Source organism: Toxotes jaculatrix, chromosome 2 (genome assembly GCF_017976425.1).
Source record: "Toxotes jaculatrix isolate fToxJac2 chromosome 2, fToxJac2.pri, whole genome shotgun sequence".
In the NCBI taxonomy this organism is placed as follows: Eukaryota; Metazoa; Chordata; class Actinopteri; family Toxotidae; genus Toxotes; species Toxotes jaculatrix.
Genome location: NC_054395.1, coordinates 8,841,293 through 8,868,362, shown reverse-complemented (window position 1 = coordinate 8,868,362; position 27,070 = coordinate 8,841,293). Strand labels below are relative to the sequence as shown.

The window sequence follows — 27,070 nt, the reverse complement described above, 5'->3', positions numbered from 1 at the left end:
GACGTACATATACATATATACAGTATATGACCTGAGTCACTACTGAAGTGAAAAGTCCACACCTATTGATATGAAAATGTCACTGATCATGTCTTTGAGTACACTTTGCTCATGAAACAATACGCAGACAAAGCCAGGAGACTTAGAACATTGATTTTTAAGTCCTGAGACAACCAAACTGTGTATTGAGCAGAGGGAAGGTGCAGCTACAGAGATAATTTCTCTCCTCTCTGTAGTTTATCCCAGGCTGCCCTGCAGCACTTGTCTTCTCAGTGACGAGTATATACTGAGGTCAGGACCTAAATACATCCACTCTACCTACTGCTGAGCACCAACAAGCTTTAAAACTGTCAGCCTGTCCCTCGCTCCTCTGCTTCCTCACCCATCCTTCCTATTTGTTCTGACACCTTCCTTCTTTTTCCATTTTTATGTCTCCTTCTTAGCAACATAGCTACTGACAGTGTGAGACAGACAGAGAGAGATTAAAAGAAGCCCAAGTATTTTAAGTCAGGGCTAAAGTTATGGGCTAAATCCCATATTGGAAAGAGCATTAAAGTAAACTGGAGAGAATATCAAGGCAAACTGGGCTGGCTTGTCATAGTATGAAAAGCAAACGTGTTACCGATAACGTCAACTTTTTTCTACATTTAACCAAGAACATCAGCTTTCCTTAACATTAACCTTCTTCTGCAAGACATAACCACAAAATCATCAATTACATAAATGCTACAAATGAAGCTACAGCCAGCAGCTGATTAGCTTAGCTTAGAATAAATACGGTATACAGGAAACAGCTGGCCCGTCTCAATCTAAAGGTAAAAATCCTTTCCAGGACACTCTATTGCTTTATGAGTTGTTATTGCCAAACTAACCAACAACTGAACAATATCAGCTACAAAACATTTACATGTTCAACAGTGTATGTTTGTAAATAAACACTTGGCTCTTTTGTCAATTCTGGACAAAGTGCTACTTGGATGTGTGCCCATGTCAGCTGGTACAGTTCAAGGTGTTTTCTGTACCTGTAACAGTGGCATAACTCAAAATCAGTGCCCCTGATTTTGAGTTTTTCATCCGGTCGTTCTTTTCTACTGACTGCTGTGACGATGCATGGAACCCCACTGTCATGTTAAGACACCTCCATCAGCACTGAACTGTGAGAGAGTGGGAGGCGAGGAGCAGACAGGGACATTTGGTGTCTGATTCTGCAGAAGACACAAGTAAACCCCACAAGCTGCTGCTGAATCTTTGCCAGTGATACTGCATTGGCCACTGTTAAATTTTTAATAGCCTAACAGTAGTGTGATGTCACTGCCTCAGTGCTCCACTTTGCTTTTAGTGGAAGTCCCCTTGTTCCCCTCCACCCAATTATATTTATCATACAACACACCCAACAGTGGAAAAGGGCATTTAAAGTGGTAAAGACGGGGGTTGTAAAGGAGGCTTATCCATCACAGACTGTGATTGCATCTGTGCCAGACCTGGGTTTATACTCATGCATCCATCCAGTATGTTCTCCTCAAATACTGTCATAGTGCAGAGGAGCAGCCATGCCTGAAGCCTTTTAAAGGCGGTGAAGCAGCCATAAAGGATGCTGTCTTGACTGAATGCTAAATGATTCACCTGTTGAACTGGAAAAAAATGGTTCAAATCCAATCTAATAATAGGAGTCAGAATGGGGCTGGTTTCTCTGGTGATGGGGGTCAAAACAGGGTGAAGATATAAGACTGGCTCAAAACTGTGGAGCTAAAATGACACGTTTGTCAGGAAAATCTGTTTTAATTTAGATTGATGCTGAATAAAACAGTAATGTATGTAAGGTCTGGTATTGTCAACAAAAAAAAAAAAGTTTTATCCAAATGTCTGTTAGCATTGCTCCTGTTGTCTCAACGCAGTCTGTTTTCCTTTGCAAAGTTTTAGCATTGTATTGGCCCGACAGCTCATTTACCCTTCTCTGATTAATTAAGGCAATTGATTGGCTGGAACAATCGCCTCGCTGGATAACCATGCCCTAATTAGGAGCTAACTGAGAAGTATCAATGACTAAAACAACATCTGGACAGATGTAGACCGAAGCAGCATGAAAATCGAGCAAAGATTTCCAAAGAGTATTTTTTCTTTCATTTCTCTTAACTTCTATTTCTTTTACCTCACAGTTCCCTAGTTCCAGCTGGTAGAGTGCCAGTGAAGGAAAGGCGGGATGAATTATGGACCCCCAGGAGCTCAGAGACCACAAATACACCACAAATTTCAGTATACGCTCAGAATATCAAACGAATGCTTCTCGATTTCCCTGAGTTTCATTCTATTTGTTTGATATGACTCACTGTGGTAAGGCTCACACAGTCAATTCACCTCATAGCTATGGACAGTCTGAAAAAAAGTGGTCAAATTTATTCTGCAGATGTATCATTATTAAAGTGAGTTCAGGTTGGCTTACCCTCATCTTCATCCCTGAATTCTCATCACTCCCAGCCTGCAAATCATTACACCTGCTCTCCATCTGACAGTCCTATTAGATCTAACTTTACACCACAGCTTTATGCGTTGTGTTCCGAATGTTTTACTAATTATTACATTTCAAGGCCATTTAGTATTTCAATTAGGAATTATAGTACATCTGCTAACGCACTTGCATCTGCAAGAGTTTTAAATCTCTAGCTGCCCTCCTCTTTTCTTTCATTCTACCCTCAGGACAAAACAAAAACAAGTGTATTTGCACACACTCATTTCCATAAAAATCCCACACACCTACTGTTCTGAGAGATATCTCTTCCCACAAGCACATTATTCAGTTTGAAAACACATTTGGATCCTTTATGTTATGGATGCACTAACCTGCCATGAGGTATTACTCATATTGCTCCGCACAGCAACAAAATGACAAATACTTTAAACTTAAATACAGAGAAATTCTTTAACATGACATTGGAACAAAGAGACAAAACATCTAATAGATGGTAAATATGACTCTAGACCAGGATGGACACTGCTAAATCAACAGGGACCATCAGACTCATCCCAGTGGGACTCGCTTACATAGCTGGGCTGTCAGAATATCTAGTCAGAGTGTTCAAGTCACAGGGAGTCAGGACCTGCCACAAGACACCTTAAGGTCTCTGGTGGAACAACCTACGGGACACCCCACTGAGAGGATGACTGGAGCAGTATGTGAAATCACATGTGACAGATGCAACTATTTAACTACAGCAGTGAAATAGCAAAGATCCTCCACTGAATGTAAACTTAAAACAGACAACACCAGACCGAAACCGGTCACAGTATCCATAGGGCAAGGGCGTCAGGAGTCAGGGGACGACAGGAAAATCATGGAGGACATCCACGTCCAACACCAGAGACAGAGAGAACACAACGGGATGATGCACCCTTTTAGTGCTGCTCACAAAATGAGCTCAAACTCAATTCACTCTTCTCAAATTTCAATTCATCACTTTCCATAGATGCAGACATGATCATACCTGGCGGGATCATTTTATTTGTGTCTCAGTTAAAGTCTGTGTTGTGACCGTACTTTGAGATTCAGTACAACTGAGACATTTTAACATGCGAATTGTCCATAGAGCAGCTTAGCGTGAGGGACGCAAACTGAGCCATGGGTGTGGTTTTAGGCAACCTGGGATACAAGTTAAACTGTTTGCTGTGTCTGATGATGGAGCACATTTACAGGAGTCAGAGCAGCTGCTAACAGATCTACTGTAAGAGTCATCGCCTCAAGGGCACCGAGGCATTCAGACCTGCTAGACCTCACTTCCGCTCAATCTCCCTTCCTTCGCCTCCTCACTTGATTTTTCAACCCACACAAACTTAGTGCTGTCAGCACATCTGCCAAGTGGGCAGCGCAATACACCTGCGGAGATTGGCAAGCCGAGCCAAAGTTGCCAGGACAAACCGGAGAGCCGTGACAATCTCTGTGTTAGACAACATGACGTAACCAAGTGTAAACACTGGAGGCCATTGAGGAAAGCTCCTGGTGAGAGAGAAGGAGACAGATCTGAACTGGAAGGAGGATTGTTCAGTATAGATTTCATGGGGACATTAAAGACAGAACATCAACTTTCATCTATCAGCTGACATCACCTCTGCTCCAGCTGGATGAATCACCCACTGATCAGGGGAGAGGAGGACGAGAGGCGCTGGTGAAGAGCTGCAGCTCTCAGAGAAAACAAAATCCGGTGTCAGTCATGAGCACTGGCTCACTGTACATCACAGACTGTTACACCAGCAATTATATCAAAGACACAATCCAGTTCCAGTTATTATTCAGCCCTCCAGACTGAATAACTGTGACTGGAAAAGGCCTAAAAACATAAATTCAAATAAGACCATACAAACCTTGTTGGTCTAACAAGGTGAATAACAGACATGCACTGACTGAATGGCAGGTTGATCGAGCCACTGCACACACCTAAACTCTTGTTCATTTTATACCTGACAGCACAAACCGCAAGCACTTCGTGTATCCACAACGCAGTCAAACAAAAAACACATTTGCACTAGTTGACATATCATCAGCATCAGGCTCTCAGCCTGCGCGCCGCTCTTTGTTTAATTCCCCCTCTACATGTGAGCAGATGGCATCACCTATGCCGTGCTCCCCTGAAGGAAAACGTGTCGGAGTTGGTCTGGACCTACCGTTCCCAGAGATGTGGTTCTCTATCTCTCCGTGTCCAGCTTGCCTCGTGGAGACACTAAGTTGAATGTAGAGTCCCATGCAATGCAAACTCCCCAGCAGCACCCTAAACGCTCCCATTTCTCTGCTCTGTTTTATCTGCTCTCCTTTCCCCCTCTTTCTTTTTCACATCGGGTGGAGGGCACGTCGCTTTTAATTGTCTTTGTTTTCTTGTTTCTTTGTCTTTTCTTTTTATTTAATCCAGGTGACTTGCTGCGGAGAGGCAGGGAGTGAGATACCTGCGTGAAATAAAGAAACAAACAAGTAGCCGCAGCCTCCCTCTCTCTCTGCCAGCACAACTGACTGGAGCTCCGACAGTCTGCTTCCGTTTACTCGGCTCTACATGCGGCGGAGGGAGACTGTTCCCGGACGGGAAGTGGCGCGGCTTCCAATGAGGAATATAAATTATGAGAGGAGGGATATTAAAAACACGTTCACGTACCTTAAACTTTTTACCACGCGCTTTTATGAAACAAATAAAAGGTTCAAAGCACTGACATTTTCTACTTATTATTATTATTATTATTATTAAGGTAATTAATACACGGATAAACATGTTTGCTACAGCCAGGTATGCTCTATACATTGCGGTGCTCCAACTTCAACTGAACAGTATTTGCTAACAGGGACGGCAAAAAGCCTGTCCACTACCAGAACATATGTAGTATTTGTTTAATCAGTTATTTTTTTGTGAATTTTTTTGGAACTAAAAATAAATACAAAATGTAATATGAAATGAGGTTTGCTCCTGTTAACTTTTTTGTTGTTGTTGTTGTTTGTTTAAAGGCCCTGAAAACTTTTTTCTCAATGAGTTTTGTTTTTTTTTTTTATGAATAATGGGACCTTAAACAAACTATTTTCTGTGAAAGTTAGAATATATTTGGTTCTTTTACATTATAGATTGGTTGTATTTTCTTTTTTCTCTAGGACAGATACGCCTCCAAACCAGCAGGTCCACTTTAAGCCTTGCGGACATGCACATGGACGCAGCCCAGGTACAGGTTGTGTAAACTAAGGAGTGGGTAGTGTCATTTCCACCTCACTATCAGTCAGCAGAATCAAGAAGATGTGGACCAGGCATGTAGGAATGCACAAACCGGATACACCCCAGTTTTGTTAGCCTCACTCCCTATTTAGTTTACTGGACACTACCTTTACTTGAGGGTCTGAAATCTGAGTGTGTAAATGCAAACACTATGTAGTGCAGGGTCCTCTCCCACCCATCATAAGACTTTGGCACGGCTGCTAAGCACTTCTGTGCCACACCTAAGCTGAAAGAATGGATAAAAATACTACACTGAAAGTTCTCTAACACTCTGGATACCATATTAGCCCAAATGTAAGATGATTTTTTTTTTTCTGGAAATTAGGTTTGAAAACGTTGAAGTCAGTTGTCTTATATCTGTGGAGGAGACAATTAGATGAAATATTCTTTTGGAATGGAGAGAGTACTGATACTGTCTTTTACAGAGCGCTGTTATTAGGGTTGTCTGTAGCCATAATGTTGTTAGGCTATCAAGTGTTTTCTATTCTGTCTATAGAGAGTGCTGAAGAAAATCATGTAGTGCCTGTAAATTTCCACAATGGAACAAAAAAAAGTAGTGTGTGTGGCATGTACAACACAATGCTCTGCATTTTATACATGCAGAAGTTACAACTTAGTTGCTGTAATTGATATTGGACACAGATCTGTACTATTTTCTGCTAACTATCCCACAATGCCGTTCAGTTCAATTCAATTTTATTTATACAGCGCCTTCCACAATCAAAATTGTCTGAGAGCCTGACCCCAGAGAAAGCACTTAAGGTGACGGTGGCAAGAAAAAACTCCCTTTTAACAGGAAGAAAACTTGAGCAGAACCTGGCTCATATGGGGGACCCTCCTGCCGATGGCCAGGCTGGGTGAAAGGAGAAAAAGAAGGAAGCTAGGACAGCTGGGAATGTAGGAGAGGAGGAGAAGGACATGCAGCATATAAAACATGATACAAACAGGGTTGGAAGTGGACAATGTTAGAGGGCCAACATTCAGATTACAGAACAGTTGGTGGATCCTGTGTGCTCAGCAGGTTACAGTTATGATAGGAAGCAAAAAGCTGTCATGATTGGTAATTATTTACATTACAGTTGGCTTAGAATATTAATCCAAGATTTATCTGAAGTGGAGTGGAAAATTAAGCATAGTAATGTGTTAGAAATGGATAAGTGTAGACAATAAACAGCGGCAGGTCGGTGGAGCCAGGACCACAGACAGAGAACATGCAGCTCCGGAGCCAGAGATACCTGCAGAAAGGTACAGAGAAAGAGAAACCAGAGAGAAACAAGCACAGGACTACGGGACAGAGAAGACAGAGTTAATGTGAGAGTGGGTCTGAGGAGAGAAAGAGAGAAGAGAGGTGTTCAGAGGATCATGGGAAGTCCCCCAGCAGCCCAGGCCTATAGCAGCATAACTAAGGGATGGTTCAGTTGCCTGAGCCAGCCCTACTATGGGCGTTATCCTTAACTGTAACAGTGTCTATAGAGATAATTGTGACTAATTATAGGCTTAGTCATAATAACTAAAACTGTAACTACAGCTAATTATAAGCTTTGTCAAACAAAAAGGTGTTAAGCTTAATTTTAAAATTAGAGAGATGATTCCACAGGAGAGGGGCCTGATAGCTAAAGGCTCGGCCTCCCATTCTACTTTTAGAGACTCTGGGAACCATAAGCAAACCTGCATTATGGGAACAAAGCAATCTGTAATAAATAATATGGTACTGTCGGCTCTTTGGCCATGTTTTGCATTTTATAGATACATTTTATAGATATAGATTTATAGAGTTCTGCTGTGAGTACAGCTGTCAATGATGCAAAATAATAATGATTAGAAAGTGTCACAAATCGGAAATTACTATTCACTATTGTGTAAACTGTGTCAGCCTGCAAGACTGATCTCAGGGCGACACAGCCCATGGTGTCTGCACTGCGTCGCTGTCCATGGTGCTGAAATGCAGCCTTGGTGTTGGTTATATATTGAACAGTGAAAGATAATATTTCCAGTGACAAGCCAGGCCATGATATGGGCTATTAGACTTTATGTGACAATATGTTACTGCTAAAGGACACAATAGCCACAGGGGTTATTTTGTCGACCATGTCAGGCAAAACAATACATTGTTTGCCACATTTGCTTCAAGAAAGCAAACCTCAGTAATTTAAATCAGTTCATATTATGTTTGCATGCTTGTTGCAGAGCAAAAGACAGATGTGTTTTGTAATACTTATTCATTTGTATGTGGGTAGGATTCACACATAATTACATTTTAATCAAGGTCGCAACTGTGAAATGGAACGTTTTTTTCTACTACTACTACTACTACTACTAATACTTGAAATACTTTTTTAAAATAAGTGTAACATATCCATTACATGCTCATAATTTCAGTGTTAATTTTTTATCAGTCACATTGTGAACTAACCTCTGCTTTAGCATTTAAACAACTTCTTGCTCATTGTGTCTTTAACTGTTATCCCTCAGGACAGGAAACCACATGGCTCTCCCTCCAGGTTTAGGCCATTTTTTTCATCCAAACATAACATTACATACTCTTTCATAAATTGTAACTCCTGCCTAATCTATCCACAGTATTTGGTTCCATTAGCCTTGTGAAACCTGAGAAAAACTTGAGACTGGCAGCCATTTCTGTAATTTCTCTTCAGGCCTTCCTGTGCATTAACACAGTTCTTGTTCATTTTCCTTACTTTTTCATTATAGTTATTTCTGGAACATTGAATACAGACATTAGCAAGTATATAAGGCACATACCTGCAGATGCATAACTATTAATCTAGAGTTCTTTAAAGTCTCCTTCAGATATTGAATGAGTCTGATTCTTGACATATTTGCAGAGCCTGTCGGATCCCCTGAAATCTTTGGATAGAGGCACATTTCACCTCACTGATCCCTGCTTTAGAAAACAAACCCAGGTGGTAACCAGTCCTTGTGGATTTTTTAAGCCACAGCCAGGGACCTGTAACCCATATTTGAATGTCAACACACTAATTGGATTACTTGACTCAAATTACCCTCTTTAATAAAAGGCATTATCCCAGAGGTTCATGTACTTTTTTCAGGAGACTGCTTTCCATGAAAACACTGAAAACTGCTGTTACAACCTTCTATAAAAATCAACAGTACTAAGGGAAACGATGCAAAGGGTGTTAGGAATAGAACAAAAGGACAATATACTTGATATTTTGATGTCTTTTGCTGGCTGTGATGCCTTTATGATCATCACTAACCAGCAGTCTGTTTACCTCTGGGGTGTCATTAGGCCCCACTTATGGGGGGGTGTGCCTTAGTAATATTTTCCAGTGCCCCAGTAAAACAATCAGGGGAGATAAATGTGTTCTTCTAGTGTTCAACAACATGGAGCTTAAATAAATTTAAGCTGTAAACACTGCTGGTCTTACTAAATATACTATAACTACTGACAAATCAACCAACCATGACATTTAAGTTTCATTGTGCGATCATTAGGCAATCCTACTATCCTAAGAAACAAAAGAAGAGTTCTTCCTGCCCATCTCGGGAAATCAATAATCTCCTGTAATTAAAGAAATCTTAAAATTCATATTCAAATCCTATCAATTGTTTTTGTCATTCACCCACCGTCTCTGCCTGCAGTAAATGCAGGGGGCTGTTAAGAAGCCAGTCTTTTACCCTGCCAGCATCATCACACTGAGTAAGTGCTCTGCTGTCTGCATGAGCATGTTCACGGCTGACTATGTCTGCTCCAAGTCAGCTAGTCGGGTTTTGCACAGACACCTGTCACACACAGCGACTTCACCTGGCAGTGGACACAGGTGGGTGCCATCTTTCCCTCTTATCATGCCTCGTTTACCTGGCCTGTAAGGGGATGCCTCACTGATGTGAGATTCCCAAGGTTTTTCACAGATTTTTTCTTTTTTCTTCTTCTTCTTTTATTTTTCTTGCTGGACTTACCTCTGAGGGTCTGAAGGCCTAGTCTTTTATAACAGCACATTTAAGGGGACCAGAGATCTGACCTGTGTAAAAATGCAGGAAGATATCATATTAGCTGTGTGGCACCATAGCATTTTATATACCTCTGTCTGCAGGAGTAATTTACCGCAGCACAAAAATACATGCATAGTTTGCATTTAGTGAAACAGCTGTTAACGGTCAAAAATACCTCTCTTGAATAGACTACAAGCTTATTGTCTGGTTATCAACTGGTAGCTTGCTACTTGGGATTAAGCAAGCCAAGTAATGTTAAAAAAGCTAGCATCCATGTGACAGTGGCTACAGCAGCACTATGTCATGAAGCTTCCAGCAGTGCCTAAATTTACAAGGATGCTAAAATTAATTTTGTTGTTCCATTACCTGGAGTGAATGGGTCACAAATACAGAACTGACCTGCGCTTATATGACTGTCAGAGATGCTGTTGTTTTGCATTTTGTTTCCTGTGTTTTAGTTTGTTGTAGTCTATATTGCACGATGCTGGTGGTGATAGAACCACTCTGCTATGATGGTTAAAAACAAGAAAAGTATCTCTAAGCTCCACAAGTACGGACACCCAGATAGGGATGTTGCTATTGAGCCTGACTTTGAGGTCCTGGAGGCCTGTGTGCACCGAAGCTTTAAGATGCAATGCCCTGGTGTTGCACACTTTGTCAATCCCTGTGCTTTCTCAATAACAGAATACCTTCTCCTCTCAGTCCCCTACTTAAGGAGAGAAGCCCAAAAGCACAGCGGTGCACAGTGTTTGCACTCATTCATTCGGAAAATACAATTATTCTCCCTCCCCTCGGCTGTGAAATTGCTGTACAACCGCTGTTAAACACGCCGCAGTCATAATCACTGATAAGAGATGCATGGGGCCGGGCCTCCTCTGCCAATACAATATGCAAACGACGCCCTGCCGCTCTACCCATCTTGTTACTGAGCAATATTAGAGTTTGTAAAGACACTTAGGAAAGGCAGCAGATGTGATGGCTGTCAGCGAGCACCCCCCACCCGCCCCATTCCCTCCCAACACCGCTGCTTCCTGCCAGGATCATGGTCAGGGATCCAGAGAGGGTGTGGTACAAAACGAGTGATTAATAATACAGAACTATACAGTAGACAGAATACTGATAAGGAAAGACGCTGCACTGGTTTTATATTCGAGAGACAACTGAGAACTATTAGAAATTACAGTTCATCTTATTAGCTAATAAGTACCTGCTAAATAAAATGAATTCAGTATGGACAAGTGTGACGAGACAGCTGATCAGGATCGGTGAAGGTCTTCAGAAAACCACAACCACAGCACTGAATTGCATTGTTTGAAGTTGTTCCTGTTAATGGTCGTGTCATTTTCACAGTTATAGGACTTAAATGAAGCAAACATCCAACCCAGAGGTAGGAAAGGGACAGTCATCAATATCAATAACAAGAAAGTCATCACCTCTCCATCTATCATCTTAAGTTAAAACATAAACATCATGTCCTCAGGTTGCTTCTGGTCAGTCTCTCAGTGACCTGGATTTTCTGTCACTGGGTCTAATTCAAGAACCGCTCATACGTACGCATTTTTCCTGAAGTGGCATGTGCAAGTAATGTAAGAGAAGTTGTGTCACTCACTAATTTTCTGTGATGTACGAATGAAATTCATGTGTCTAGACTTTTCGTACGAGCCATGTAGCCCGCGGATAGTCCGCCTCTGTCCAAGAGCAGCGATTGAAGCTCTGTAGTGTGATGTTTGTTTTGCTCTTCGGTAACATTTGTGGGAATACCCCACTAGGAAGTCTGAATACCAGCTGTTAACAACCACTGACACCTAACCTTACGTTTCAACCGACCAATCAGCCTGAAATCTTTAACTGGTCTCGTTGTGCTTTGACAAACATACAAAGTAGGTCAGCATGAGTCATGTACTCATGTCTTTTGTTACTTTAACTTCATCATTGTTGAGCCAAATCTCAGTTATCAGTTGTGTGACATGAATTTTAGATCAGCCCGTTCCCTTTCCGTCTGAGTTAGAAAGTCAAGCACAGGATCGAGTGGCTGCTTATTAGTGACAGCAGGGGATCATTTCTATCTTCATGTTGTGGCTGACTGGCTGATCAAATAACATACATTTAGAAAACTGTTTGCCCCAATGTACAATTTGTCTGACACCTACTGTGTGCCGCAGAAAGGACATAAAGATTCATATCAGACTAAAAATAGAGGGTAAACTGAGTTTAAGTGGGTCAGCTCTTCACTACAAGTCTCTGCAAAACATCCTCTTCCATTTCCTCTCTGCACTGATCCATCTCCTCTCTCACTCACTTAAAATGCACAAGTAATTGGGAATGTTTTTTTTTTTTTCTCCTTGCTCTTAAGCGTAAAGACAGCAAAGATACAGTGATGTATGGTGCACAAGACAGGCAGAATAAAACAGTAGGTTTGTTTGTGTACAGCAGTGTGGAGGTGTACACAATACACCTCCACACTGCTGAGGAGAGAGCTCCGGGAGGCTGCAGAGATCCAGCAGTGGGTGGGTTCAGACAAATAAAGAAGAAGCAGGTCTGTGTTTTTGTGAGGATTCTCTCTCTCTCTCTGCGCATGAAGCTGCAGATATAGGTTTGTTGTCTCCATCTGTGCCTGCGTGCAACAGTAACCAAGTGTAGGCATAATGAGATTCATGCGCACAGACGGTTATCAAGCTCGCTCGCTAAACCGTGACATTAATCAAACAGACCAAACATGCAATCAAGATTTTATTACCAAATGTTTTATTAGAAAATATTTTACACACAAAATCCAAAACAAACAAACCAGGTAAAGTGGGAGAGTTAAAGTCTGTCCGTAATTATCCTGCAGTGTTCAACACCACAGTACAGAAAACAGACAGCACTGCAGCTCTGAGTCCGTCTCCTGTTTGCTGTGTGTTTCAGTCAATCTACAGTACTCTGCTCTCAAAGATTAACTCCTGCTGTTTCTATAGTAAGAACGTTGTGTTCGTGTGAGAGAGAGAAAGAGAAAAACTGAGATTAGAAGTTGTCTACGAGGTCCATGATCCTCTTCCGCTCTGTTTCTTTGAACTCGTCACTCTTCCCATCTCCGATGCTCTCTGCGTACTCTGCAAAAGACAAAGAAAAGCTAGCGGATTAGCTGACTTGACAGCAAAGGCGTGGCTGTTTGACTTCTGAGGTTACACAGAACATCCTCGCAGCCAGAAATTCACAAGCTCCATCTCCCCGGCACCCGGAGTGGCCTGGTGTTCTCACACTGCTTCTGAGAGGATAGCAAGAACATGTAGAAAAGGGTGAAGTATTTGAACAGCAGTTGAACTTAAAGACACACCTCTTTCATTGTGTATATATCTGGTTGCCTTTCCTTAACCTATCAAGTACAGTGGACACAAACCCTACAAATAAGCTTTATATTTTCAACTATTAAAGGGCTGCAACTAACGATTATTTTCATTATTGATTAATGAGTTATTTTCTTGATTAAGTGATTAATCATTTCTTTTAGAATGTCAGAACAATGGAAAAAAATGTTCATCACAATTTCCCAGAGTCCTGGGTGAAGCTGAGAAAAGCAGGAAATCTGGAACCAGCACATTTTGGGTAGTTCTGGTTGAAAATGGACTCGACTGCACTACTTTATCATATTTTGACAGACGAGTTCCTCAGTTGGAAATTTTGGCAATGACTCCCGTGTCTCTGATTTAGAACACCGAAAAATTAGAAAGAAGAAGTCCGGAGAGAGCGAACCCTTTACAGTAGATCTCACTGTACTCGCAGTCAAATTAAGCTTTTCATTTTTTAAGAACAAAGCTGAAAGACAGTGCATTACAGGATTACCATTACTGAACAGCCTTTCACCACAGACTAGACTGTAGTCTCTGGTCTCTAGTCTCCTCATCACTTTTTAACAAAGTCATTTTACAAGTTCCTTTGAAAAAATGCTGTGATGAAAGGTCCCAGGACAGCAACTGTGTCCTCCGGCTGTGACCAGAAATCGGTCCAGGTGTACTGTGCAGTGCTCATACTTCACTGCACGCTTCTGAAACGCTTTCTTCATTTTGTGCTCCTGCCTCCCGCACAAGGCCTCAGAGACCATCCGACAGTCGATTTGTGAGTCTAATGTGCAGAAAGAGAAAGTTGCAGCTGCTGCAGCCCCCGGTGGAGTCGGGGCATTTGCTCTGTCTCTCAGCCAGCCTCTGAGGCAGGGATTACACGTTAAACCCAGGGATGTCGAGACAGAAAGACGAAAAAGACTGCTTTTCTCTGGGAGACACTGCGGAGAGAAGAGAACGAAGGGGGCTTTCCTGACAAGAGCTCGCAGGGTTTAGGACGAAACGTGACTGTCAAAGACACCAAAGAGATTCTGTTTTGCAGTTTTACAGTTTACTTTTATTTTCTCTACATGAGCTTGGCTAACATGGGGGTTTGCTTTCTAATCTTTCTAATCACCAACAGAAATGATGCTAAAACCACTAAAAGCAGACCCAGGTTTTAATAAAATGGAATTATGCTTTAAAGGTACTCGACTTTAAACTCCTAAACCAACATTTCCACCCACTCAGAAAGAAAACAAGCTACAGTCTTGCAGAGTTGAACACTGGAAATTTAAAGAGATGATACCATAATGTTGCATGAAACCAGTGGTGGAAGTGGAAGAAGTACTCAGATCCTTTACCAAAGTAAAAGTAGCAAAAGAACCAATACTCAATTACAAGTAAAAGCCCGCCATTTAGTAGTATTTTTTATCATTAAAATACAGTTAAATATGTGTGTATATATAGAACAGCCAGGTGTAAGGAACATTTTACTGTAGGTGCTGGCCGAGGTGTCGCTAGATTTAACTTCTTTATATGTATACAGTTCAGCAGCGTAATCCACAGGTTCTCCAAAGGGTCATAAGATAAATCTGAGGGATTGTGAGATGATGAACTGGGTAGAAACGAGGGGAAAATAAGTTGTGCTGCACAATTTCTATTAAACTGGAAAGGGGCCATAACCAGATACAGCCAAAACGTTTGGGAAGCACTGGTTTAGTCTTTAATAATGCATTGTGTTTAATAAGTTTATCATATTGTATGTTTTTTAATTCAAAATCTTGTTATGAAAAGTGACTAGTAATGAATGGCTGTCAAATAAATGCAGAGGAATGGAAAGTACATAGATATAGACATATTTCAGTCTGAAAATGTTGTGGTGGAGACATAAAGTAGCATCAAATGGAGATGCTCAAGTAAAAAAAAAAACAGGTACTACAAAACTGCTCTACCAATGCATGACTGCATGAATAAATCAGACAGATATGTATAAGTCAGGAGCAGCATCAGTTCTATTTGAGTTGTTAGGAAAGCAGGCCAGTATAGTGCACGAAGAGTTTCTTGAGATACAAGTTTTCAGTTGAGGTCAGAAGACACACAGTGTGACAGCTGTGCAGCCTGAAGCACAGAGGTCACTCTGTCACTGGGTATTCTGAGGAGAGCTGGGCTGAGAAAGACCAAACCACTGGGAACGAAGCTATGAAAATGTAAGCAGAGTATTGGGAGGTATGGGGGTGTAGGTTTGGACCGTGGCACAGAGATAAAGCAGCTTCCACAGCAGCCCTGAATGGCAGCACTGGGAATTTGAATGTGATCCCCAGAGGTGTGGGATGCTGCTGAACTAAAAAATAGCAGAATTTTAAGGTTGACTGAGAAAAGCAGGTTAGGGGACGCAGAGAGAACGACTCAACAAAGACATGAAAACCTACAGCCTCTTTTCATTGTATGCCTGTCATTGTCCCTGTGTGTGTGTGTGTGTGAGTGTGTGTCTCCGTGTCTATAAATGGCGGTGCAGTCAGCCACACAGACAGAAAGGTCAGAGATTCGGTGACTCTTCAACTCGCTGCAGAACCTATTCTTTGGCATGCTGGTACTCTCTCCTTCTGTCACCACGGCAACACGGCAGAGGACAATACAGTACTGAGCATCGCCATTACTCAGGTCAGTGACTGGGACTGATCTGCCATGAGTACAAGGAGAATCATTTCCAGGAGCAATCTCTGTAGCAGCAGCCACGGGTTGGGACACACTCTAGGACTTTGAGTGTGATTACAGCTGCAGCTGGGACGCCACAGTTCATTTAAAACACCGTTATACCAGTCTGCAACTGGTCTGATCCAGCTGCACAAAGGACAAGTTGGCACAGATGATCCACTAGTGTGTTAATCTAACCACCATGTTTTCAAATGCAGCAGAAGTCGTCACACAAAGTGTCACTGACACAAACTTGTTGCTTAACAGGGAAGAAATCAAAGCCTTTTTCGTGTTCTGTTACGACGTACTACTCACCCTCATCATCAAGATCAGCCGAGTCTTTACACGTAGATCCAGGCAAACGCAGAGGTACAAGGTCTGAAATTATTCCCACTGCAAAGACGTCTCTAAAATACGACCCTCAAAACATGAAAAGGACACCTTGAGAAAAATCACCAGCTACTTTGGGTGGATACGTTTACCCAGCCATCTGCTGAGCTGTGTTTTTTTTGGGGGGGTGGTGGGGGTGGATAGCTGTTTCCAAGGCTTTTAAAGGAAAATAGCAATATTAACAAGTATTGCCTATGTAGCCAGCAAATTAAAAAAACATATTGTTGCACTGGGTAACATACTGCTTCATTACTGCAACTGCATTTTGGATCTTTGGAGGCAGGAGGACGTGAGGCAGAATGAGGCAGATGCTACAGCACAGGGTTATGATCAGGTTCTGTCATGTAAACATGTTTTTTTTTTTAACTCATTTTTGGACAATGGTGGAGTTGGCACCAGAACAGAGAGGCTGGTTTTTTATCTTTTCAAAGATTTGTTGGTAATAAAAAGACACAATAATTCCAACATTAAACTTTAATGATCCGTGAGATCATCTATCAGATGTGTGATGCTTCAGTGGCTGAAGTGCCAATAAAGGAGGTTTGACAAATTCATGCAGTAACTCCAATGCAGGTCCACTGTCAGGCACACAGACACACACCTTGATGTTGGGTGCTCTGCTCCCTGTAATTCCTGTAACCTTCCAAAACCACAGTCACTTCATACTGTGACTGGCCAGCTGTGCAGAGGTGAGAGAGGAGACAGGGTTTGAACTTCTCTCTCTTGCTTATTTTCAATCTTTACACAACTATTTCTGTAACTTCTCATGCAAACAACAGAGTACAACAATATGAATGCCTTCCAGCAGAGACAGAAAAAGAAAATGAGCGGCCGTTATCTCCATATCTAAACAATATTACTTCTCCCCTTCTCTGTGACGGCCTGATTTTCAGCTCGTCTGAAAATTCATGTGGCTGTTTGAACACTTTCTCCGTAACACAAGGTCAGACAACATGTCGTACGAACTAATTCTGTTTGAGCTTAATGCAACCGTAAGGCAAAGGAGAAAACAAGTCCTCCAGAAAGTATATTTCACATCACCTCAATGCCCCTTATTCCTGGTCTTGTCATATCGTTTCTCACAGCTCCATTAGAATTAGATACAGAGTTAAACATGAGCAGCTGAGATACTATTATGTAATGTATTATGTAAACACAAAGAGAGACAATGGACTATGGTCCAAGTCTAACTACCTGTGACACAACGTGCCTGAAGTTTCTCAGGTGAAAACCTCACCGCAGGTTTTGCTAAGCCTTCCTTCCTGCAGAGCTGCTTGTCATTCTGCGAATTAAAGTCATTAAGGTCAAGACATCAGAGCTGGCGACACACTCTGCATGTGCTTAACCTCTTTCTGCAGTTTCACATTGACCGGGTGGGGCACTTGAAATGGGAGAGGGCTTCGCGGTGCGGCCTAGTGAAAAGGGTGAGGGCACACACTATGAGCCACACACACACACACACGCACGCACGCACGCACGCACGCACGCACGCACGCACGCACGCACGCACGCACGCACGCACGCACGCACACACACACACACACAGATGCTTTAACACGGATGCATGCACCAGCACCGTGCCATTACAGATGCATACACAGCCTTAAACACACAGCACAATGCATGACAAGTAAGTATACGTCAAGATCATGCAAGGACAAGTACACACAAAATGAACATTAATATGTAAAAACATGCAAAGGCCAACATGAATACAACACACACAGTATCACAAAGGAAACAAACTGAACATGTACTGTACATCTCTGCACAGATTTCCTCTCAAAGGGATGTTACACTGTAAAAAAAAAATATGCACATGAAAGGGTGGGAATGAAAGCAATGGGAATGTGTGCACACATAAAAACACAGATCAGCCACAACAATAAACCAGCTGCTGGTTTTAATACTGTGGCTGATCAGTGTGTGTACACATGCTAAAGGCAAACATTTACTGCATATGTACACACCAACAAATCATGTTAGTAAGCAAAAACGTATCATGGAAACTACACAGACAAGCAAGGCGCACATGTATGCAAATATACAGATGAAAACAAAAGCAACACACTGACACATTTAGGAACACATTCCTACAAACACACACGCACACACGCATTGAGCACTGGAGAGTTGCCATGCTTGCTGGCACTGCCACGCGTGACGGATGGCTCTATCTACAGTGCTATATGCCACTGAGAGCCAGGGGCTGTGTGAACGGAGCCTCGTCCTCAAGCTTTATCCGACAATGATGATACAGGAAGGATGGATGTCACACCGGGAAGAAAATAAACACACCTGCTACGTCTTTGAAAACCAAACAGAAAACAAATATGGCAGGACAGGAAATCTTTGGGACAGGGGGTGAATGACAGACAGACAGAGTCTCTGCTCCTCTCGCAGTGACAGTATGATGATGCATTTCTGCATATTGTTTACCATCTGTACACAGGTCATGTGAAGCATATGTACACGTGTCTATTCACTTCGACTTGGATGTTCCAGATGCTGGACTTCACTCTGTGTTTGTTAAACATTAAATTAGTTTTCCAAATGGATATTTAATGATTTTCTGCCGACTCATTATTACTTATATCCTCCTTTGTTCCTCTGCGTCAGTAGGTCTCCATAAGTAGGGCACAGTGTGATCAGTACTGTTTACTTCAGGCTGTGTCAACGCTCAAACATATACGTAAAGGAGAGATGTACTGAAAGGAAGTCTGCACAAAACACTGACTAGGATAATTAAAAAAAAAAATACTCAGTCTTAAAAAATAAAGAGTTGCGTTTTGACACCCCAGTTTCAAAGTTGGCCCACGTCTATTTCTTTGTTCCGGAGAATAAGGAGGAATGACATTATTCATAGTATTTTATTATATTCCAGCACAACCACATTGGCAGGCGAACAGCATGGGCTTGCTATCAAACGACAACCACAGCCAAAGAGCAGTGATTACACCAGCATTTCCCCCCCTGAAATGTTGCTTCCTTGCCAGGGTGAGAAGCACTCGGAGACTCAGATTTTTTAAAATTGTGTCAATAAAGTGCTTCTCTGAAATGATTATGAACTATTTTAGGTGTAGGAGCAGCTGCAGTAGGTCGGCTGCTTTCCCTGCCAAAATATACATCTTTTTAAACCATTTATTTGATTTATTTCACTTTCTATTTCACATGTTTTAACACTAACTGCATGTAGGGTGGTTTCTGTACTTTAACCTAAAATTATGTTCCTTAACTGAAGAAAGGCCTTTATTTGAGACAGGCCATCAAGAAAGGCATGCCTTTACTTCTGAACTGCCTCATTAAGTATATTTTTAGTTATTGTAGTGAGGTCGAGCTGTTTCACACGAAAAGGCCACAGCAGTGCTGTGAAACATCTGCAAGAAGAGAGTTTCAGTAACAGCTGATTATCGCAGAGAAACCAGAGCAAAGTAGAACTGAGTGGAATTTACTGATCAGTGTTTGAGATCTGAGGAAATTACCACAAACTTAACAGTATATGTGCTGGTTATTTCTTTCCCCCCACGTTATATTTCACTCCATTTGTTTGTTTGTTACTGGTCATAATTGAGTCCTACTTTATATGAGAAATAACTGTGTTAAGGAAAATCAGGTTACTCACCTCTCATGATGTGGCGGACGACTTTGACAGAGCCTCCTCGAAGGTTGAGAATTTGATGGACTCTCTGCTGCAGCTAAATGCAGAGAAAAGGAGGCTCAGGAACATACTGCAGTTTTAAAATCAATCTGAAATCAAAATTCACTTATAAATATAGTGTATTTATCCTTGGTGTTTGTTTCGTCTTGACTTCACCTCAGCCAGACCCACACAGCTAAGGATAGCTAGACCCCCTAATTTCTATAATGTGGAGGGAACACAGTGCTACAGATGTGGTAGCTGCCACCCATGACTCAGCAGGTGTTCAAATAACATGAACAAACTATAACATCTACTGTTAATCAGTCCTAACGTTAGCAAGCTCAGCTAACTAGCTTCCACTTTCTGAGTAAAAGGTAGTTAGCTTAGCGTTCTAGTTTCTGCTTTCAGAATGAAATAAGATTAACAGCACAATGGTTCCACCTGAATGGTGAATGTAGCAAAGGCCCAGGTGTCTTAAATAGCTAACAGAGGAAGGATAACACCATGAGAGCTTGTTAAAAGAAATAAATGAATAAAGGTCTAGTTCTAATGTTCGTTGGCTATACAGGGCTCTGGGGCTATGATGTGTTCCAGTCAGTAATGCGCCACAGAAACTGACAGCATGTCTCCAGGCAACACCGGCTGTGAGATGTCAGTCAGCCTCTGCCATGGGAAACACCCACTCAGAGTCCTGAAGCTTAGAGGCTGTTTTCACAAACATGTCCAAAAACTGCTTGATCCTCTTTTGAAAAAAAAAAATGGAGAAAAAAAAAATATGCACAACAGACAGAGTATCATTAGAGTTCATATTTCTTCTGTCAGAAAGTGAGCAGAACTCAAATTTCAGTTTGACTTGAGTTTGCAATTAATTTTTGATTATTCCCTAAAAATAAAAGCATTTATTGATCAGGGCTAGACTGCAGCTATTTAAACTGCAGGTACAAACAGTTCTGGTGTTCTGTCCGAAACACTGGGTCCAGTGAAACCCTGATTTGATGTGAAGTAAATGAGCCACCTGGCTGCAGTGCCCATAAAAACCATTGACTCCTGTCTGCTTTTCCAGCTTGTCTGATCACATGTCCTAAAAATAATTAATCTCAGAGAGAACTCATTTGGCAAACCAGAGTCAGTGTGTGTGTTTGTGTACCTGTGAGATCCCAGAGTTGCTGATCTCCACCATGATGTAGCAGATCAACTGAAGGACGAACAGTCCGGCATCCAGTCGGCGAAGGTAGAACTCGTCCTCCATGCTGTCATCCAGGATCTCCCCGCGACGAACCATTTCCTGTGCACACACAAAGGTACAACACAGTCATAAAAAGAGAACATGCTTTTACGCATGACAAGGTGAATAAATCACAATCTGCAGTTTTTCTTTTACTGTTTTTTTTCTATTATTCACAGCACACTTCAAACAGATTCAACAAACTGGAAAAAAAAAAAAAAAATCAGACAGTAAGTTTAATTTAGATGTTGTTTTTCAGCGTTTTCCACAAATCTATTTTCTCCATTGACCAGACACACAAGTCAATTGATTTCGTGGCCAAGCTGCAAAAATAAAAAAATAAAAAATTAAGGAGCAAGAAAAGGAGGGTAGGGAGGGGGGCACTCACACATACATACTCACACACTTGCATAGTTATCCATCTTAACAACCCTGTCAGTATGCCAATAACACTGTGCTGCCAATACGTGCACAGCCCACATTAATCATCATTAGAGATTAAGAAGCAGACCTGAGGGGGAGAGGGGAGGCTGGAGTATGAGCCATTGGAGTGGGAAGGAAAAAATAGTGTGACAGAAAATAGAAAGTGTTTGGCTGTCACACAGTTTTACCTCTCTGCATGAACAGTAGGAAGATATACAACTATATTCTGTTAAGGCGATACACAAATTACTGCAGTGAGGAAAGCGAAGCAGCTTTATGTTAAAATCTTAGCCTTAATTTGGATCCTTACCAAATTTGACTATCTGCACACCACACACACATTATATATATTAAAGACACACGCAAGACATGTAGTATTACTAGTGCTGTAGCCAAAGAGCAAAAAGAGTAGTAAAATTTGTTTGTTAAAGTTCCATCATAAAACATTTTTGATCAAAAAGTGGGTGGAAAAATGATATTTGATATTTGATATTACACTGAGGACAAGAAAATAACAAATTTAATCAAATTCTTTTTGAACTGTCCATGTCTCAGCTCTCTCTTAACAATCATTTCATACAATTGTTTAATGGATTTTACAGAATATTAGACATGTAAACCAAAGCATTAACATTTAATTCATACTGCAAATCATACTGCAAATCTACCTAAAAAAAAAAAAATTGTATCAAATATCTTTGAATCATGCACCAACAGAGGCTGAACCTGTATCTGTTTCAGTCTATAAAAGAACGGTCCAACACAAAAAAAAAGCAAAAGCAAAAAGCAAACGTGCTACAGTATGTGACACACTAAATCAAGAAAAAGGGCAACTTTTCAAACTGTTCCTAATGAAAACAAATAGCTTTCAGCGTCGAGCTAAAGGCTGCTACACATGACATTTACATCCCAATGATTTAATCTCAGAGAAAATTAAAACTTTCAAAAGGCCTTGTCCTTAAAGATCAATTACACTGTAAAACCCAATTATAGCTGTTAAGTTCAGCTCATTAACATGCCTCAATCAAAGGGCAGCTCTGGAGGACTACAGTACAAGACTATTCTGGGAAAACCATCCAGGTTGCAGAGCTGGGACGCAAAACAACATATCCATTTTTGTGACAGTGGGTTCTGAAAGCAGGATTTCATCCTGCTTTAATGATTTCATCCTGAGAGAAGCAAAGACAAACAGATACAACTTTAGAACAAAAGCCTACTGTACAATGTCAACTGTAGCTTGTTAAAGATGCAAAACAATGCAGATAATTAAAACAAGAACCTTTAATAGCTGCTGTATGTAGGGCATTTGTCTCTTCTGAGTCCTCTGGGTAAAACACTGGCCCAGAATCCTGTTTTTTTTTTTTTCTTGCAAAGCCGAGAGTTATTGCATTGTAAAACAGTCCCAAAGCTTGGCCTTGTTGTCAACTAGCTCCCATTAAATATGCAAAAAAAAAAAAAAAAAAACAACTTGAAACAAAGCTTTTTGAATGTAAACTGTGCTTCCTCTACTTCCTGTAGGAAAAAAAAAGATTATCTCAGTTTCCAGGACAACTCAGCTCATTATTCAGAGCCAATACAGTAGCTTGAGGCAAAGTTACACAAATCTCAGAATCCAACTTCAGCAAAGATACAAAACACAGGATGTAGGCCTAAATCAGTAAAAGGCAGGACACAATACATACATGTGGCCCCTGAGGGAGAGAGAAAAACAGCATGCACACACACATGCATGCACACACACACACACAGGGGTGCAACACACCCTTTGTTTGCATTTTCTCTCATTGTTTCACACAAGAAGCAAGTCTATTTCCTGTCATCCTCATTCCTGCTCATTGGCCACCACTGCAAAAAAGAGCTGGAGGCATTTTCTGAGAAGGCCATGGACAACTCAATTACCTCATGTCCACATGTTTCCATTACAGCCGTCGGCCTATCAGTCGCAGAGGAATGGGACATTATCACATCCATTTGAAACAATGTGACTGCAGCTCGGTCTATGATGTGTGTACTGGCAAGATTAGAGGAAATACAGTATAATGGAACACAATGTGTGTCAACAAAAAGATTAATTCTGAGAGCAAGGTAAAACATCAAGACAACACAATAACATCAAGGCAATGTATCAATGGATATATGTAGTAAAAATATAAAATACTATGTGAACACACACAAATATATATATATAGAGAGAGATATAGATATATAATATTTTTATAAATATGTCAATAATATCAGGTTCAGGTTTGTGTGTTTGCTTGTCTTACTAAATGGGAATATAGATACATGCCAGTAATGGTTAAAGTCGTTTCAGTTTCCTTGATGTGATTATGTATGGTATAAGACATCTCACAACCAGCATCCATACTGAAATCAACTGATATGACCACATTTGGAACATGATGAGTGGTATCAGTGAAGGGGCACTTGTGGTTCATCCAATAGGAATGTCGGATATGTCAGATAAAAATGGTTGGGGACCTCTGATAAAAAAAAAACCCCTTGTTTAATCGGTCTGCATGAAAGAGGATTAATTAGTGAAAATGTAGGAAACTAACAGCTTCTACCTGGATTCACCAGGTTAACCTCCAGTAATTCAGAAAAAAACACATGCTCCGGATGTCTTATATACTGTCTGTAAAAAAAGTCTCAGCAAATCCTACTGCTACTAACTTCACTTCTAATATTCTAATCAAGGTAAATTGGTTTTTATGTCACACTTTGGATGCAAGCACCTAATTGGCATCATTTTTTTCATATGACACTGCAGTCAGAGACTCGGTTTAGTTTATTTACCGCACAAAGAATCTGCCTAGGAGGGAGCTGTGGCTGTCAGAATGACAGAGGAGGAATAGGAGAAAGCTCGGGATGGAGACACTCCTCCTGAGTATCAACTTGACAGTAACTAATACAGTTTTAAGTGCTTCATCAGTTCCACCTCTGAAGGAGATAGAATCTGCCCAAATGCAAATCCAAAACACATCCAGTGGGCAATTTTTTTATATTTGTCGTGAGGGTGTTAGTGTAGCTTGTCAAAGTGAGGACAAACGGAGTGATGACATCAGCAATGGAGGATCAAAGAAAGAAATAAAATTACAAGCTTAACGTGTGACAGAAAATATTGTGCAAAAGCATGAGTGAAGAGATGCATAGTTTTGCTTGCTGCTGAACGAGTGAGGAGGGCTAAAAGCCAGCAGGGCTGAGAGCTGGGGCTCATGACCACTCTGGTGTGTTGACTGGCCAGGAATCAAGCAGTGTTAGATTGTCCCAGTTATTAGATTGAGGCATTTCCTGTCTCAGCCAAATAAATGCACATTGCAGCTCTGGAACAAAACATCCTGCTTCAGCTTCATTGTGCTCAGAATCCGTGTATTAGCTCCTTTTCTTATCCATCTCAGTGACATGGCTCTATAGATGATAAAGCCTGTCCATCCATCCCTTTGGTCCAGACTGAATTATCTCAACAACTATACAGATTACCATGAAATTTTGTACTCTCATGGTGCCCAGGGGAAGAACCCTAATGACTCTCGTGATCCCCTGAGTTTTCCTCTAGCCACCACTATGAGGTTGACATTTTCTTTGGTTTTGAGTGAAATGTCAAGAACTATTGGATGGAATACCACGAAACTCAGAACACACTTGTGTTACCCTCGGGATGAACTGTAATAACTTCAGTAATCCCTCAACTTTCCATCATCGGGTCAAAACTTCTATTTATCCAATACTTTGGTTTATGACCAAATAACTGCAAAAATAATGACACTTCCATCAGCCTCTGTAACCCCTGTCTCTGCTCAAAGATGGTCTCCGGCCTCTTTGATCTTTTTCAGCTGTCCACTGATTCATGGTCAACGACTATGACCCGTCCCAGCTGGTGTTCATGGTCACATGACGACAAACCGAGCTATCATCATGACACTGAAATAAAGTCTACCTGCTGAAGAAGTCATGTAGTCTGCTAGAAAAAAGCCTGAAGAATTTAGAACCAAGATCCAGTGCAACAATGCACTAATTGGTTGATTGGTTGGTCGGGAGGTAGATGAATGGCTCCTGTGGAGATGCATGTTACACCATTAAGATATTGGTATGGAGAAAAAAACAGTCACAGGCACTGTAATAAATCCAGGATGCCTTGTTGCGACTTTCTGTTTCAACCAGAGGAGTTTTGTGTCCATGCAAGCCTTAAAAACGCCCCACCAGTTAGTCATTTAACATTGTCTATGCCAAACATTTCCTTCTGTAATCCTTGACACCTGCAATACCTCCTCCTACGACTAGGCTACTCTATGGCAACAAGTGCACTCATCAAGGGAAAAAAGAAAGAAAAACATTTTCAAATAAGGTCTTAGACAAGTCAATTGCTACACCCTCCAGGGAGCCTCACTAATGGAACAGAGAAAGGATGTTCAGCACACATGATGAATCAAGCCAGACCTTTGAATGTGTACGGGGACTGGAAGGTTTTGAACAATGACAAGTGCATTAAATATTCATTATTGTGAGCAGTGGAAGTGGACATTTGGGATATTAAAACCCGAGCCGATGTGGGCAGCGCGGCCGTATTCATTACAGCGGCAGAGTTTTGTCCACTCGTGAGTTTTGACATTGCGGCCAATATGTTTTGTGTGGCAGCTCAGTCCCTCTGGCAAACACCGGGCAGAAGAAGAGAGGAAGAATAACGTGTTTAAAGGAGGGATTGGACAAGTCAATTACTGCAACCTCAGGGGAGCCTGGCAGCCTGCTACCTACAGTACAGACAAAGTAATAAGCAGTGATTTTCAGACCCAGTCCCTCTACTGTAACTCAGCTGCATTGTGCAAGAGTATTTGTGTGATTGGGGTGTATGATTTATGTAAGACTGTGTGTACAGTATAAGTGCTGTAGTGTGTATTAGAAACCATGCATGAGAACTGTGTGTGTGTGTCTTTGAACAAGAACTTCTATATGGCTGTGTGTTTCTTAATGTATGTGTATCCGGTTTTGTGTTTGCTTACAGTGTGTGTATAAGCGTTAGTGTATGTGTGTCACTGGTTGTTATTCATGTGCTTTCTTTTCCGCCGGGATGCTTAGATGCAGAATTAAAGTGATTTCTTTGTCAGCACTTTGCAAAAACCCACTGTGACTGTGTGTGTATGCGCACGCATGTGTGTGTGTATGTGTGTGGGACGTAATGCTCTTTATGGGGCTTAAGCAAACACCAAAAAGAGAGAGGTTAGATATCCTCATTAAAAAACACAGAGACACAGAGCTTGATAATGAGGTAAACTTTGAGGAAAAAAAAAAAAAAAAAACTGGAACTTTGTGAGCACGCGAGACAACATGCTGATTTCAAGTTATGATAATCTCCAAAAGAAACAACAGCCCTGTGCTTTGGGTGCACATCAATTAGAGTTTGTTCACAAAGTGGGGCAAAGTAGAGAAGCAGGGTTACCAGGAGGGAGGAGGTACTTTCTACCAAGAGCACCACTTCATTCAGGCTTGTGCTGAACTCTTTCCTACTGTTCAAATGCTGGGCAGTGGAACAGAGTTTGTCTGTGCTGAGTCCCAAGCAGCTTCTTAGACCTGATCTTTGACTGCTCCCTTCAAACTGCCAAGGCATGGCAAAATAATACATGCGACTGTTGCGGGAAAAAACACAAACTACAACTGCAGTTCTCTCAAACTGTCAAGTCATTGGCTCTCTGGCCTC

The 27,070-nt window shown here is 41.4% G+C and overlaps 2 protein-coding genes across 2 annotated transcripts in view; both read right to left on the bottom strand.

The window, feature by feature from the left end:
* The window catches only part of LOC121194920 (V-set and transmembrane domain-containing protein 2-like protein), a 65,982-nt gene extending 61,020 nt beyond the window's left edge, over nt 1-4,962 (bottom strand). Inside the window, exon 1 of the mRNA XM_041058073.1 lies at nt 4,654-4,962. Within this exon, the coding sequence (XP_040914007.1) occupies nt 4,654-4,771 (118 nt within the window). The 5' untranslated portion in view covers nt 4,772-4,962. The remainder of the gene's footprint in view (nt 1-4,653) is intronic.
* Nucleotides 4,963-12,429: 7,467 nt separating this feature from the next.
* ctnnbl1 (catenin, beta like 1) overlaps nt 12,430-27,070 on the bottom strand; it is a 50,032-nt gene continuing 35,391 nt past the window's right edge. The window contains exons 14-16 of the mRNA XM_041066820.1: nt 20,878-21,015; nt 19,713-19,785; nt 12,430-12,799 (exon numbers count right to left, since the gene is read on the bottom strand). Coding sequence (XP_040922754.1) covers nt 12,711-12,799; nt 19,713-19,785; nt 20,878-21,015 — 300 coding nt within the window. The 3' untranslated portion in view covers nt 12,430-12,710. The remainder of the gene's footprint in view (nt 12,800-19,712; nt 19,786-20,877; nt 21,016-27,070) is intronic.